The sequence below is a fragment of the Oncorhynchus mykiss genome, chromosome 11 (genome assembly GCF_057628025.1).
Source record: "Oncorhynchus mykiss isolate SJ-2025 chromosome 11, ASM5762802v1, whole genome shotgun sequence".
Taxonomy (NCBI): domain Eukaryota; kingdom Metazoa; phylum Chordata; class Actinopteri; order Salmoniformes; family Salmonidae; genus Oncorhynchus; species Oncorhynchus mykiss.
Genome location: NC_143032.1, coordinates 41,162,502 through 41,178,482, shown reverse-complemented (window position 1 = coordinate 41,178,482; position 15,981 = coordinate 41,162,502). Strand labels below are relative to the sequence as shown.

Sequence of the window (15,981 nt, the reverse complement as noted above, 5' to 3'; positions counted from 1 at the left end):
TGTCAGAGGTTGCTTGTAGTGAGCGCTGAGGGAACTTTATGCACTTGGCCAGATGATTCTGCATCCTTGTTGCATTCTTTACATATGATTTGGTACAGTATTTGCAAATGTATACAGCTTTTCCTTCTACATTAGCTGCAGTGAAATGTCTCCACACATCAGATAGTGCCATTGGCATTTTCCTGTAAAGATTAGAAAAAATATGTGTAAAGAAACAACAAATACAATTCCATATAGAGATAAATAGTTAAGAAGTTAGATTAAACAACTAATTTGTAAGATAAATGTTTTAAAATGAAACATGTACAGAAACAGGTGAATTAACACTCCTCAAGCAAGCTAAAACCCACATGGTAGCAAAAACTAACTAGCAGAAATTGTTAACAAGTTAGAAATGATTTAAAACACACTTTGATGTAGGCTACTATTTACTAGTAAACAAAAAAATCATGTGTCATATAAAATATATTCACCCCACCCAGTACTGTAATCAAAACATATCAGAAAGCATGTAGTCCTTGGCTCAGACAGTGTAGTAGTGTGGGCTCAATAGCATCTCATTAGTGTGCAAGATCTTGAGAATCAGCTGAACATGTGATGGAAGAGTGCAGTACATACACATGTGATGGAAGAATTCACTGTGCAATCAGAGGGTTAGAATTCCATTGAATTGGGGATAGTTTAACCAAACTATGCCACAAGACCTAAGATTGCCTTATTTATATCCCACAAAAAAAGGTTCACTGTTATAAGCTAACTCTTTTTGATGAATGTAAATAAATAATAATAATGATTTGTGCCCTGGTCCTATAAGACCTCTTTGTCACTTCCCACTAGCCGGGTTGAGACGACAACTCACACTCATTCTTATGTTTAATAAATGTATAGTATGTTTTCGTATAGTGTGCATTGTATAGTGTGTGTATGGCAGTCTTACAATGATGGCAAAAAGCATTTGAGAGTGTGCTGACCCTGGTGCTAGACTGGGTACGCAGCTGGAGGTTGAATGTTTTAAGGGGTACGGGAATAGGGTGGCAAAGGGACGGAAACTTTCTGGTACATTTCTGGAATTTTTCCGGAAATTTTACATGGGAAGTTAAGCCCAGGAATTTGGGAAATTTTGCTTAACTTTTTATGGCTGCAGGGGCAGTATTGAGTAGCTTGGATGAAAGGTGCCCATGTCAAACGGCCTGCTCCTCAGTCATAGTTGCTAATATTTCCATATTAGTATTATTAGTATTGGATAGAAAACACTCTGTTTCTAAAACTGTTTGAATGATTGTGAGTATAACAGAACTCATATTGGCAGGCAAAATCCTGAGTTGAAATCAAAACAGGAAGTCAGAAATCTGAGCTTGTATGTATGTATTCACCAGAGTCCCCAATGAAATCCCCTTGAGAAATGAATGTTGTTGCACTGCCTAGGGGTTCCACTAGATGTCAACCATCAATAGAAATTATAATGAGGCTTCTATGTTGTTGTGGGAGTGAATGAGAGCAGAATATATCAGATGTCCATCAAGCAGCCATTTTGTGATCTCGCTTTTTCCTCATGGTAGTCACTTGCGTTCCTTTGCTCACGTAGACAAGAAGGAATACTCCGGTTGGAACTTTATTGAAACTGTATGTTAAAAACATCCTAATGATTGATTCTGTACTTAGTTTGAAATGTTTCTTCGACCGGTAATATCACTTTTTGAAGTTTTTGTCCGATATAACGGTGACCAGAATTAGAGTTTGGATATGTATACCAAACGCGCTAACAAAAGAAGGTATTTGGACATAAATAACAGACATTTTCGAACAAAACAAGCATTTATTGTGGACCTGGGATTCCTGGAGTGTTTTCTGATGTAGATCAAAGGTAAGGGAATATTTATCATGTCATTTCTTGTTTATGTTGACGCCATCTTTGCGGCAGTGGTGTTTTTACTTTTGAGCGCCATCTCAGATTATTGCATGCATTTCTTTTTCCGTAAACTTTTTTTGAAATCTGACACAGCGGTTGCATTAAGGAGAGGTATATCTATAATTCCATGTGTATAACTTATATTATCATCTACATTTATGATGAGTATTTCTGTTGAATCGATGTGGCTATGCAAAATCACTTGATGTTTTTGGAACTAGTGAATCTAATACGCCAATGTAAACTCACATTTTTTTTATATGAACTTTATCAAACAAAACATGCATGTATTGTGTAACATGAAGTCCTATGAGTGTCATCTGATGAAGATAATTCAAGGTTAGTGATTTAATTTTCTTTATTTCTGGTTTTTGTGAATGCTATATTTTGCTGGAAAATGGCTGTGCTTATTGTGGTTTGGTGACGACCTAACAATCGTTTGTAGTGCTTTCGCTGAAAAGCCTATTTGAAATCGGACACTTTGGTGGGATTAACAACGAGAATAGCTTTAAAATGATATAAGACACATGTATGTTTTAGGAATTGTAATTATGAGATTTCTGTGGTTTGAATTTGGCGCCCTCTATTTTCACTGGTAGTTGTCATATTGATGCCGGTATCGGGATTGCAGCCAAAACAGGTTAACCATCTTACATATAAAACCTTATTTGTTCATCGAAAATTGTGAATAATGCACCACAGGTTAATGAAAAGGGTGTGCTTTAAATTATGCTCATAACATTGCAATGTTGGGTTGTATTGGAGAGTCTGTCTTAAATCATTTTCCACAGTCTGTGCCTGTATTAGGTTTTCATGCTAGTGAGGGCCAGAATCAACTCTCACATAGGTACATGGTTGCAAAGGGCATCAGTGTCTTAACAGTGCAATTTGCCCCGGCAGGCTACTCTGAGCACAGCCCAATCCAGAATCTGGCAGTGGCTTCTGATTTAAATTAAATTTTCACAGAACCGCTTGTTGCAATTTCGATGAGTCTCTCTTGTTCAGATATCGGTAAGTGGACTGGAGGCAGGGCATGAAAGGGATAACAAATCCAGCTGTTTGTCATCCGTTTCAGGAAAGTACCTGTGTAATTGCGCACCCAACTCACTCAGGTGCTTCGCTATATCACATTTGACATTGTCTGTATTCTTGAGTTCATTTGCACACAAAAAAGTCATACAATGATGGAAAGACCTGTGTGTTGTCCTTGTGTGTTGTCCTTGTCCTTAATGCAGACAGAGAAGAGCTCCAGCTTCTTAATCATAGCCTCAATTCCGTCCCGAACATTGAAAATAATTGCGGAGAGTCCCTGTAATCCTAGATTCTGATCATTCAGGCAAGAAAAAAACACCCAGATAGGCCAGTCATGTGAGACACTCGTCATCATGCAAGCGGTCAGACAAGTGAAAATTGTCAGTAAAGAACTTTAAGCTCGTCTCTCAATAAAATAAGAAAAACATGTCAAAACTTTGCCCCTTGATAACCAGCGCACTTCTGTATGTTGTAAAAGCGTTACATGGTCGCTGCCCATATCATTGCATAGTGCAGAAAATACACGAGAGTTCAGGGGGCTTTCTTTAACAAAGTTAACCATTTTCACTGTAGTGTCCAAAACGTCTTTCAAGCTGTCAGGCATTCCTTCAGCAGCAAGAGCTTCTCGGGGATACTGCAGTGTACCCGCGCATGCAAGCAGTTGCTGCAGTGTTACCACTCCACTATGTCTCCCTGTCATGGCTTTTGCGCCATCAGTACAGATACCAACACATCTTGACCACCAAAGTCCATTTTATGTCTCAAAGCTGTCCAGTAGTTTAAAAATATCCTCTGCTGTTGTCCTGGTTTGCAGAAGAGGATGTCTTCCTTAATTGACCCCTCATAAACATAACGGACATATACCAGGAGCTGTGCCAGGCCCTCCACGTCTGTTGACTCATCCAGGTGGAACGCATAGCATTCACTGGCTTGTATGCGAAGCAGTAATTGTTTTAAAACATCTCCTGCCATGTCACTGATGAGTCGTGAAACAATGTTGTTTGATGAAGTAATTGTCTGTATAGTCTTTTTGGGCCTTTTCCCCCAGCCATATCTGCGGCAGCAGGAAGAATGAAGTCCTCCACAATAGTATGGGGCCTGCCTGTCCTAGCCACTCGGTAGCTCATCATATAAGACACTTCTAGCCCCTTCTTATTAATGGTATCTGTTGCTTTTATACATGTCTTACTACTCAAAATTCATTTCAATTCTTGCTCAAAAAACACCTGGGGCAAATTTTTCAAATTGGCATGTTTTGTTTCTAAATGTCTGTGCAAGAGTGAAGATTTCATCGAGTTGTGAGATAGTACCTTTGCACATAGAACACACTGTAGCTGAGGAAAGGCACTACTCCCAATCTAAGTGCACGCACCAGCCCTCACTGGATGGAACGCACCAGCTCCAGTATGACGGCACGCACCAGCCGCGTGGCAGCCATGTGATGGTTGTAGGGACGAGGTCGAACAAATCCTCCGTGACAAGGGAAGGATGGAGGAAGTAATTTTGAGAATAGGTAATTAATATCATGTCACCTATCAAACTTACATTTTGTGAAGTTGAATTGTAAATCATTTTTAAAAACTTCTCCAACCCCATTTCTGTTTTGTTTACCTTTGGAAGAGTGATTGGGCCTTGAACACATTATAATGAATGTACTGTATGTGCTATTGTCTCCTCTCAGACCCAGTCCAGATCCGAGAGCTGCACGCTCTCATTGACATCATTGGAGAAACACTGTTAGCTACAGGAGAGAAGGCCATCGGTGCCATCCGGCGAGCAAGAGTTGTTTCCTGACAGTGGCATGTTCCTCTCATCGTTCTGCCATCCATCAGGCATCTAAGCAAGATTGCTTGCGTCTGTTCATTTTCTTTTTGACCATTTTGTCTCAGTGGAAGAATGTGTCAATTCAGTTGCCTTTGGACGCCATGGCAAGATCCCCGAAGGGAAGCTAGTCCTCGAACCGGAAAAAGGTCAGCGGAATTCTAAGTAAGTATTTTCTCAAAGCTAGGTTACTTTGTTAACTGCTTACAGCAAAATAGGATTGATTCTCAATGAAAAGGATTTACGTATATTATTTGCTAATTCATCACTGCAATCAAGTCAAATCAAATGTATTTATATAGCCCTTCGTACATCAGCTGATATCTCAAAGTGCTGTACAGAAACCCAGCCTAAAACCCCAAACAGCAAACAATGCAGGTGTTGAAGCATGTTGGCTAGGAAAAACTCCCTAGAAAGGCCAAAACCTAGGAAGAAACCTAGAGAGGAACCAGGCTATGAGGGGTGGCCAGTCTTCTTCTGGTTGTGCCGTGTAGAGATTATAACAGAACAAATCAAGTTAAATACACCTAAAACAAACCAAATTCGCCCATGTCCTTTTAAGATGTGTCTGTTTTGCATACTGAGTCCTTCAGTAGAATTGTCACGTGTTATTTGTCAAAATATTCATGAAATGTTTTACATACTTTATTCCAGCCTACATTTTGCGTTGTGCTACCTTGGATGGTTGGACCGGAATCGATGAAGCAAAACTGAAGGCATTCATCAACAAGTGAAGGTCCAGAGCAGGACATACAGAGTAGTGACTACTAAAATATTTTTGTTTGTGTACAATGTGCAATGTTCATATTTGCAATAAGGTGAATTTAAGAACATACTGTTATGGGCTTACTGGTGTCACATGTAGGTTCGACTTTTTGTTCACTACATCTGGTGGGTGACAACTGGCTATTTTCATCTCTACAATATTATTTTGGGGTTTACCTAATGTTTTAAATCAGGTACAAGAGCATATGCTGTATATTAATTTTATTTACGTTCTTACAGTCAATGGAACCCAATCTGTGTTGGGAATGAAAAGTGAGATGCATTGTTAATATAATCAAGTTGAATACTGTTAGTGAATCACTGTTGAATACATTTGTTGAACTGTATCAGTTTATTCTTATTTTTTAACAGGTAATCATAATAATATGGCAAATTAATGCTTACAAATGAAATTCTCAATTGTCTCATATCTCATTAATCAAGCTCGTGTATAGCTTCTGTAGTAATTATAAGAGAAATACATGACACAGAGGAGACGTTGCACATACAATGTAGAGCACTGCTTTATGGCTCATACCTAGATATTTCTGAAATGATCACCTCAGATTAGTCTAATAAAAGTCTCAAACTTGTGTCAGGAATTTATCATTATTTGTCCTTTAAAATAAGAGGCAAGAATGAGCTCAACGGTATACAATGATAAGACCTCCTCTGCTGATCATACTTCTCGAATACTGCTAAAACCATCATCTCAACTCAGCTTCATGTCCTATATACACTACCGTTCAAAAGTTTGGGGTCACTTAGAAATGTCCTTGTTTTTGAAAGCAGATTTTTTTTGTCCATTAAAATAACATCAAATTGATCAGAAATCCAGTGTAGACATTGTTAATGTTGTAAATTACTATTGTAGCTGGAAACGGCTGATGTTTAATGGAATATCTACATAGGCATACAGAAGCCCATTATCAGCAACCATCACTCCTGTGTTCCAATGGCACATTGTGTTAGCTAATCCAAGTTTATCATTTTAAAAGGCTAATTGATCATTAGAAAACCCTTTTGCAATTTTGTTAGCACAGCTGAAAACTATTGTGCTCATTAAAGCAGCAATAAAACTGGCCTTCTTTAGACTAGTTGAGTATCTGGAGCATCAGCATTTATGGGTTCGATTACACGCTCAAAATGGCCAGAAACAAAGACCTTTCTTCTGGAACTCGTCAGTCTATTCTTGTTCTGCAAAATTAAGGCTATTCCATGCGAGAAATTGTCAAGAAACTGAAGATCTCATACAACGCTGTGTACTACTCCCTTCACAGAACAGCACAAACTGTCTCTAACCAGAATAGAAAGAGGAGTGGGAGGCCCCGGTGCACAACTGAGCAAGAGGACAAGGCAACTCCGGGATGCTGGCCTTTTAGGCAGAGTTGCAAAGAAAAAGCCATATCGCAGACTGGCCAATAAAAATAAGAGATTAAGATGGGCAAAATAACACTGACACTGGACAGAGGAACTCTGCCTCAAAGGCCAGCATAACGGAGTCGCCTCTTCACTGTTGACATTGAGACTGGTGTTTTGTGGGTACTATTTAATGAAGCTGCCAGTTGAGGAGTTGAAAGTGGCTAATATTGCGTTGATTCAATCACAATTCCCACAGTAAGGTGTTAACTAACGTGGAAATTAAATTTATATCTTGTGCTTCTCTGCACGTGCTGATATTTCTTCGCGCCCACGCACTACCGCAGCTTACCGCAGCAACCGAAAGGTTGCTAGATTGAATCCCCAAGCTGACAAGGTAAAACAATCAGTCGTTCTGCCCCTGAACAAGGCAGTTAACCCACTGTTCCTAGGCCGTCGCTGTAAATAAGAATTTGTTCTTAACTGACTTGCCTAATTAAATAAAAGTTAAATAAAAATTAGAGGGAACATTGGTTGAGGTGATTGGTGGATGTCCTTGTTACCTACAGGAAGTCCCCAGAGTGCTGTGCATTGAGGAGAGCCAATGTAACCTACTTGATACAGAATGGATTCCTGAATCTTTTGTCTCTGTCTGCTGAGTAGAAAACAACTTCACCACCACACATTAGTGACAGTGGACCTGCATGGAAAGAGGGATGGAGAGAGAAATAGTTGAGGTCATTCATATTTATTGTAACTTCAAAAACTGACAGACTAAAAGTTATCACATCTTTATTACAATCAGATTGTATCTCAAAGTATGGTTAGCAGTTTACAATATTGGCTATTATTTGGTTCAGAGCCTGACATCTCTTCCCCAGTGAGGGTCTTCCCTGTCTGTTCTCATCCTGCATTTCCCCCCTCTTCTGTCACACAGTCATGCTGGTCTTTCAAGTCATCCTCCTCTACTAAACCCCTCCTCGACTTAAGTACAAAGCTCTTAATTAAACCAAAGACCGTATAGAAAACGAAACCACTTTGGCTTTGGTTAAACCAAATGGTTAAACATTTGCTAAATGTTAGTTAGCTAGCTAGCAGACGTTGACCCAGCATGCCTCAATAGCCTGCTTTAATAACTGAAGAAACAAATAACTACTTACTTCAATATTGACATATTTGATTAGCTTGCTAGTTGGTTATAGTTTTTCAGTAGAGAAACTATCGAACTTAACTTTTTATTATTGTCAGACATCGTTCACCATCCCCTTTCATCTCGCTGTTAAAAAAAAATCAGGTTAGAGAGCAGTCAAGCCGTGATTGGTCCAAAAATCTGACCAATTGCATTTCAGTAGACTGCTATAGGCTATGTTCATTGGCTAGAATGTCCCCGTTATACAATTATGGTAAGCGATTGCGAGAACAAAATAGATTTTGGAGAGCAAACTGAACAATTGGTGTGTGAGAGAGAGAGAAAAGACTGTGTGTGGAGTCGGGATGCGTGCAGTCATTTGAGTCTTGACAGACGGTCCTAACCCTAACCCTTGATGTGCATAACTGAGCGAGAGACAGCTTACCTTTTCATGTTTGTTCAATACGTAAGCTTATTAAATATCAGTGATACTACCAAGAGCAGTGTGCGGTTTCCTTTTTCATGTTTGTTTGATCAATAGGTCTATAAAGTTCCCAAATGTAATAGAACTCAGATGGTATTGACATATTTCCAGAAATCCATTCAGGTATATTTCGTGGCATTTGGAGAATGTGTTCTAATGTTCAAAAATTGTACTATTGCAAATGCCTGTAAACACAGTCCAGTTCAACGTGAATGATGGCAGGCCCCTGTGGCAAATGGCTTATTTGCATAAAGGCCTACTGTAGCCCTAATTGGCAATGGCACACCCATCTGTGTAGATGCCCTTACTTGATGAGAGAGATTAGTTTTTTAGGTTTTATTTCCTGCAGTGTCTTAATTGTCAAAACGCACGGCCGCTTTCCCACTCTACATTGCTATAGAATTTTCATAAATGCCTTGGGCTACTCTACGTAATTCCCAAACATTCTACGAATGTATGAAAATTTGAAAATTACCATATACTGTATAAGTGAGTCTTTCTGGGTAAGGCGCTAAGAGCTTTCCACACCTGGATTGTGCAACTTTTCCCATTATTCTTAAAAATACATCTAATGAGCTATTGATCATTGCTAGACAACAATCTTCAGGCCATAGATTGTCAAGTAGATTTAAGTCAAAACTGTAACTTGGCCACTCAGGAACATTCATTCTTCTTGGTAAGCAACCCCTGGGTAGATATGGGTTTGTGTTTTGGGTTATTGTCCTGCTGAAAGGTGAATTAATCTCCCAGTTTTTGGTGGAAAGCAGACTGAACCACATTTTCCTCTAGGATTTTGGCTGTGCTTAGCTCCATTCCATTTTTTTAATCCTTAACGATTACAAGCATACCCATAACATGATGCTGCCACCATTATGCTTGAAAATATGGAGAGTGATACTCAGTAATGTGTTGTATTGGATTTGCCCCAAACATAACTTTTTCTCCTGAATACAAAGTGTTAATTGCTTTGCCACATTCTTTGCAGTATTACTTTAGTGTCTTGTTGCAAACATGATGCATGTTTTGTAATATTTGTAAACGATATTATTGCATACAGAGTGAGTCCATGCTTAATTAATTAGTAAACATTTCTAAACATAATTCCACTTTGACATTATGGAGTATTGTGTAGAAGCCAGTGAGGATAAATCTGAATATAATATATTTTAAATTCAGGCTGTAACACAACTAAATGTGGAAAAAGTCAAGGGGTGTGAATATCTTTCTGAAGGCACTGTATATATGCACTATTGCAACACTGAGACCTGAATATCACACACACATCTTATCGTTGCAAATAATTAATTTAATACAAGTAGTCAGTCAGCATGTTCATGACATGCCCAAGAGGGCAGAGGACAAAGAAAGGAAAAGAAGAATACGAATTGATACAGGTCTTCCATAATGCTACATAGGAGAAAACCAAAAAAATAAAACATGGTGTCAGGATTAATTATAAATAATACAGGCAAGGTATTGTTTTGGTAGAGCCATAGCCCTTCTCTGCTGAATTCGTTAGGGGAGAGATACTGTATATACAGTGTTTCTCACATGGCACCCTATTCCCTATAAAATGCACTATATCGGCCTCTGGGGTCTCATTTATAACCGTTGCGTGAAATTTTACCCTAGATATCTGCGTGCGCTATTTCTGAAAATACTGCGCAAGTACAAAAACATTAAGATTCATAAATTTGACTCACGTCACACACACACACACACACACGTTTCCCTTTATAAATGAGACGCGTTTACAAGCATTATAACTCCGCCGAATAACGCACATTATTCACATTTTACAGTGACAATAATGCAATTGTTTTCTGTATACTTTGGAAGTAATGGAATTAGGCCAAGACAGTATAACTAAAGGAAATATCAAAGGCAAACTTGATCAAATGTCTTTGGTGTTGGCATTGTTAAATATTTTTGTGACATTTGCTGTATTTGACTGTTTCTGAAACACAAAAACAATTGCAAATAGTTTTGGATCGTTTGAATTCAATGTTTTGCATTTACTTTTTCACCAAACCTAAATATGCTGCACTGCCCGCGAATTCGAAACACTGTCTACTCTGATTTTTTTCCCAACTACAGTAGGTCTACTTACAGTGAGTGGTAGCCTACACACTTCAATACAAAACATCAACTGTCTGTTCACCTGTATGTTATAAACCGCACTCCCTTTCGGATGCACATCTAATAGTCCCAATGAAATAAGAGATGTGCATGTTAATTTGTTGTATCGCTACTTCAGGAATATGAACTCATGGTCAGAAAAGGTGCAATGGTTATGATATATGTATTATGTTTCTAAATTAAAATATTGTCTAGGCTACTCAAAGTTTTACATTACAGTATTCAGACGTAGCCTTCAAACGTCAATGGAAAACGGTTCTACGGTTAACATGTGTTTGGATCGGATCGCACAGGGCAAAATACTGGTAGCTTATCGATTTACTGCTGTTAAGTGGGTCCAAATAAATGAGATGGGAGGAATGGTATCTTATTGGCTACTTGTTGTAGGCCAATAGGCTATTTCAAAAGTATAAAACCATCAGTCAGAAAAGGTGAGGAATTTATTCTGCAATGATCATGAAATGAAATTAATAAGAAATGCATTTCTAATTATTATAGAATACAAAGAAAATGGATTTTCGCTCTTCTCACTAACAGCAAATTATTGCAAGTTATTATATTTTAGCTACAGGTTTTTTGTTATGAGTAAGTCATATTTCCCATTTGCACAGGGCTATTAGGGTACTTTTGCCTTGTTGCAATACTATACTTCAATGACTAGAAACTGTACGAATGCTTGGTCTAAAGTTTACGGGAGAATAAAACACATTCTCATGACAAGTACAGTTTTTATAAATGCCAAATGCTAATTTTGGGGCATATTTTGTGAGTATGCAACCTTTATAAAATGAGGCCCTTAGTAGTGCACTATATACAGTTTAAGTCGGGAATTTTACATACACCTTAGCCAAATACATTTAAACTCAGTTTTTCACAAATCCTGATATTTAATCCTCGTAAAAATTCCCTCTTAGGTCAGTTAGGCTCACCACTTTATTTTAAGAATGTGAAATGTCAGAATAATAGTAGAGTGATTTATTTCAGCATTTATTTATTTCGTCACATTCCCAGTGGGTCAGAAGTTTCCATACACTCAATTAGCATTTGGTAGCATTGCCTTTAAATTGTTTAACTTGGGACAAACTTTTCGGGTAGCCTTCCACAAGCTTCCCATAATAAGTTGGGTAAATTTTGGCCCATTCCCCCTGACAGAGCTGGTGTAACTGAGTCAGGTTTGTAGGCCTCCTTGCTCACACACACTTTTCAGTTCTGCCCACAAATGTTCTATAGGATTGAGGTCAGGGCTTTGTGATGGCCACTCCAATACTGGACTGTTGTCCTTAAGCCATTTTACCACAACTTTGGAAGTATGCTTGGGGTCATTGTCCATTTGGAAGAGCCATTTGCAAACAAGCTTTAACTTCCTGACTGATGTCTTGAGATGTTGCTTCAATATATCCGCATAATACCATCTATTTTGTGAAGTGCACCAGTCCCTCCTGCAGCAAAGCACCCCCACAGCATGATGCTGCCACCCCCGTGCTTCACGGTTGCGACGGTGTTCTTTGGCTTGCAAACCTCCCCTTTTTCCTCCAAACATAATGGTCATTATGGCCAAACATTTCTATTTTTGTTTCATCAGACCAGAGGACATTTCTCCAAAAAGTACAATCTTTGTCCCCATGTGCAGTTGCAAACCGTAGTCTAGCTTTTTTATGGCGGTTTCTTCCTTGCTGAGTGGCCATTCAGGTTATGTTGATATAGGACTCGTTTTACTGTGGATACAGATACTTTTGTACTTGTTTCCTCCAGTATCTTCACAAGGTCCTTTGCTGTTGTTCTGGAATTGATTTGCACTTTTCGCACCAAAGTACATTCATCTCTAGGAGTCAGAACACGTCTCCTTCATGAGTGGTATGATGGCTGCGTGGTCCCATGGTGTTTATACTTGCGTACTATTGTTTGTACAGATAAACGTGGTACCTTCAGGCATTTGGAAATTGCCCTCAAGGATGAACCAGACTTGTGGAGGTCTACGCTGATTTCTTTTGATTTTCCCATGATGTCAAGCAAAGAGGCAATGAGTTTGAAGGTAGGCCTTGACATACATCCACAGGTACATCTCCAATTGACTCAAATTATTTCAATTAGCCAATCAGAAGCTTCTAAAGCCATGACATCTTCTGGAATTTTCCAAGCTGTTTGAGGCATAGTCAACTTAGTGTATGTAAACTTCTGACCCACTGGAATTGTCAGATTATTTCATTTATAATTCACTCTGTCTGTAAACAATTGTTGGAAAAATTACTTGTGTCATGCACAAAATAGATGTCCTAACCGACTTGCCAAAACAATAGATTTTTTGTTGACAATGTGTGGAGTGGTTGAAAAACGAGTTTTAGTGATTCCAACCTAAGTGTATGTAAACTTCCGACTTCAACTGTAGGGAATAGGGTGCCATTTGAGAAACAGATACAGTATAGCTAGGAGGTCAACATGTAGGCCTATAGGGGCTGCCTGCATCTGTGGATCTACAGCAGATATGTACAGTTGCAGACAAATATTTTGGCACCCTTGCACTTTTAAATAATTCCCAATTTCTTCTCAAATAAGTTGAAAATGAAAAAAAACTGTCTCCACACTATTGGATTTTCAGCATTGCAGAACCAAATATATTTTTGTGAACTTAAGTTTACAATTTTAACTGAGGAAAATAAAGACAAATGGCATGGACAAAATTGGCACCCCGGAGCTAGTACTTGGTTGCACAGCCTTCGGCCAAGATAACTGCCAACAAATACTTATTGTAGCCATCAATGATCTTGCTGCATCTTTCTAATGACAATTTGGCCCACTCTGCAGCAGCAAACTCCTCTAATTCTTCAATGTTTGAAGGGTGCCCACTGCCAACTGCTGTTTTCAGCTTTCACCATAGGTTATGGATGTGATTTAGATCTGGACTCGTCACTGGCCACTCAAGAAAAGTCCAGTCTGCTTTTTGTGTGTGTTTGGGGTCGTTGTCCTGTTGGAAGACCCACAATCTTCAACAGTTTTTTGGCACTGGGTTGAACATTGCACTCCAAATCTGAATATTTACTGTCTTGCACACATTCAAGGCACCCAGTACCAGGGGCAGCAAAGCAACCCCACAGTATTATCTAACCTCACCCATAATTGATTGGAGGGTGTTTTTTTCTTTGACTGCTTCATTTGGTCGTTGGTAGACATAGGAAGAACCCACTGATGAAGGAGACAAGAAAGCGTGATTTAACTTTATTTTTTTTAAACCACCTAAACAAGCCAGAAATCCTGGGGAAAATGTTCTGTGGACAATACAGATCAGTGTTAACTGACACCCTCTCTACAATCAAACATGGGTAGGTCTGGTAATTCTGTTGTTGCATCTGGTACTGCTGGCCTTGAAAGTGCACAAGGCATCATGAAATCAGCCTGATTGTTAGGTGTTTTGTAGTCCAATGTTCAACCCAGTGTCCAAGAACTGGGTCTCCATTGAAGGTTGTGCATCTTCCAGCAGCACAACTCCAGAGATAGAAGAAAAAAAAAAGCACCCAGGAATTGTGAACTGGACTGTTCTTGAATGGCGAGTGAAGTGGCCAGATCTGATTCACATCCAAAACCTATGGCAAGATTTGACAGCAGCATTTCACGCTGTGAGACATTTTACAACATGTCACAATCAGAACACAATCAGAATGATTGAGAAGTAGTCACCTAATTTTCAAATGCTTTTAATACGAAGAAGCAAAAAATGTGGAAACTATGGATATAACTTCCTCCGCGCTCACGCAATATCATAATTCATATGTGCGCCACTAGAAATCCCTGCTTCAGCATATTTCTGTTCACAGATACATCCAGAAAAAATCCACCTTAATGGCCTGCTAATGTGCCTGGAGCTTGTAGGCTATACTGCAGAGAAAAACCCCATAACTGATCCAAATGATATATATATATATATATATATATATATATATATATTTAACTAGGCAAATCAGTTAAGAACAAATTCTTATTTACAATGACAGTCTACACTGGACAAACTCGGACGACGCTGGGCCAATTGTGTGCCGCCCTATGGGACTCCCAATCACGGCCGGTTGTAATACAGCCTGGACTCGAACCAGGGTGTCTGTAGTGACGCCTCTAGTACTGAGATAGTGCCTTAGACCTCTGCGCCACTCGGGAGCCCTAGACTAGAGTTTTGTACCCACTTAACAATAATAACATTCTTCATTACATTGTGTTGTTGCAGCCTAGGTAGGATACGTTTCTTGTCCCTAAAAAACTGAAATAGGGTAGATTTTCGAGCTGGTACCCGGGGACTGGAAGGGAGCGTACATAGTGTAAGGCTACCTATGACTTCGTTATCTAATAAACTTTTTCTGCTGTGTAAATTGACTGGATATATCCACTGCAGTATTACGCCTAACAATGAGCTTATGAATTATGGGCTAATATGCTTCTAACTTGAATAGGCTATAGGCTACATCTAAAGCCGGTCTGTCTTTGTTCTGTTTCACAAGTACACACCTGGCCTCTCTGCTGCCACCGCTATTCCTCTTAAAATCTTCTGGAGTTCCAGGAAAAGCCAGACTACAAAAGCTTGCTGGACACTTAATTCAACTGATTTTCTTTAACTTTCTAATAACCTATTGAACAAGAAATGGACGCTTGCTCTTACTTGCTGAATGTAAATAGGCTACAGCATTAAGAACGAGCGGGGAGTTGGAGAGAAGCCCATATTTTCCTCTAGTAGGCTGATATTAACACTGGGCTACATACATCCTGACAAAATACATACATTATGAGTGGCCTGCTAATGTACCTTTCTGGACCTTCTAAACTTTTGAGAATAGACCCAAACAGTTGCATAGTCAGGCCTAGGCTGTAATGCCTAAGTAGTTATTTCGGCCTGAAACAAAAACTGGACGTTTGAGCGGTTATTCAAATTAGCCTACATCACTACAGTTTACAGCCTATGGACAATTGTGTACTCACTTGATTTTCACTGTTGTAGCCCAGGTATAATAATTGTCTTGTCTAAAAACGTAGGCCTAATCAATAGCGGAGCTTTGCATGCCCGGCGACCACAGAGCACAGGATGGATCTGGATCTGCCATTTCATAATCTGTTAACTTTTTTTCTTGCACTTTGAATGGTAACTATTTAGCCTGAATGGCCTAATATCTAGCTTCTTACTTCGGCTACACATCACTAGCCTCTCTTTTCCAGCTGTTCCCATGCACAACAGGTTATTGCAGGGGTAGGCAGCAGTTTGGGGTACAACATCAGCATTGATTCATATGCCTCAAACACACACTTGCAGTCATTGCTTTGATCAAATATGAATTGAGGAAAACAGTCTGACAATATGCATTTACA

At 39.2% G+C, this 15,981-nt stretch overlaps 1 protein-coding gene and 1 long non-coding RNA gene across 3 annotated transcripts in view; one reads left to right on the top strand and one right to left on the bottom strand.

Moving 5' to 3' along the window:
* Positions 1-1,533: 1,533 nt before the first annotated feature.
* On the top strand, positions 1,534-6,120 carry LOC110535682 (uncharacterized). The gene is made up of 3 exons (XR_002475293.3): positions 1,534-4,454; positions 4,623-4,927; positions 5,417-6,120. It is a non-coding gene; the product is annotated as an uncharacterized LOC110535682 (long non-coding RNA).
* Positions 6,121-7,618: 1,498 nt separating this feature from the next.
* Positions 7,619-15,981, bottom strand: part of LOC110535681 (MAP kinase-activated protein kinase 5) — a 36,247-nt gene continuing 27,884 nt past the window's right edge. For both annotated transcript variants that reach the window (XM_021620846.3, XM_090189126.1), the window contains exon 14: positions 7,619-8,162. In XM_021620846.3, the coding sequence (XP_021476521.1) occupies positions 8,155-8,162 (8 nt within the window). In that variant the 3' untranslated portion in view covers positions 7,619-8,154. The remainder of the gene's footprint in view (positions 8,163-15,981) is intronic.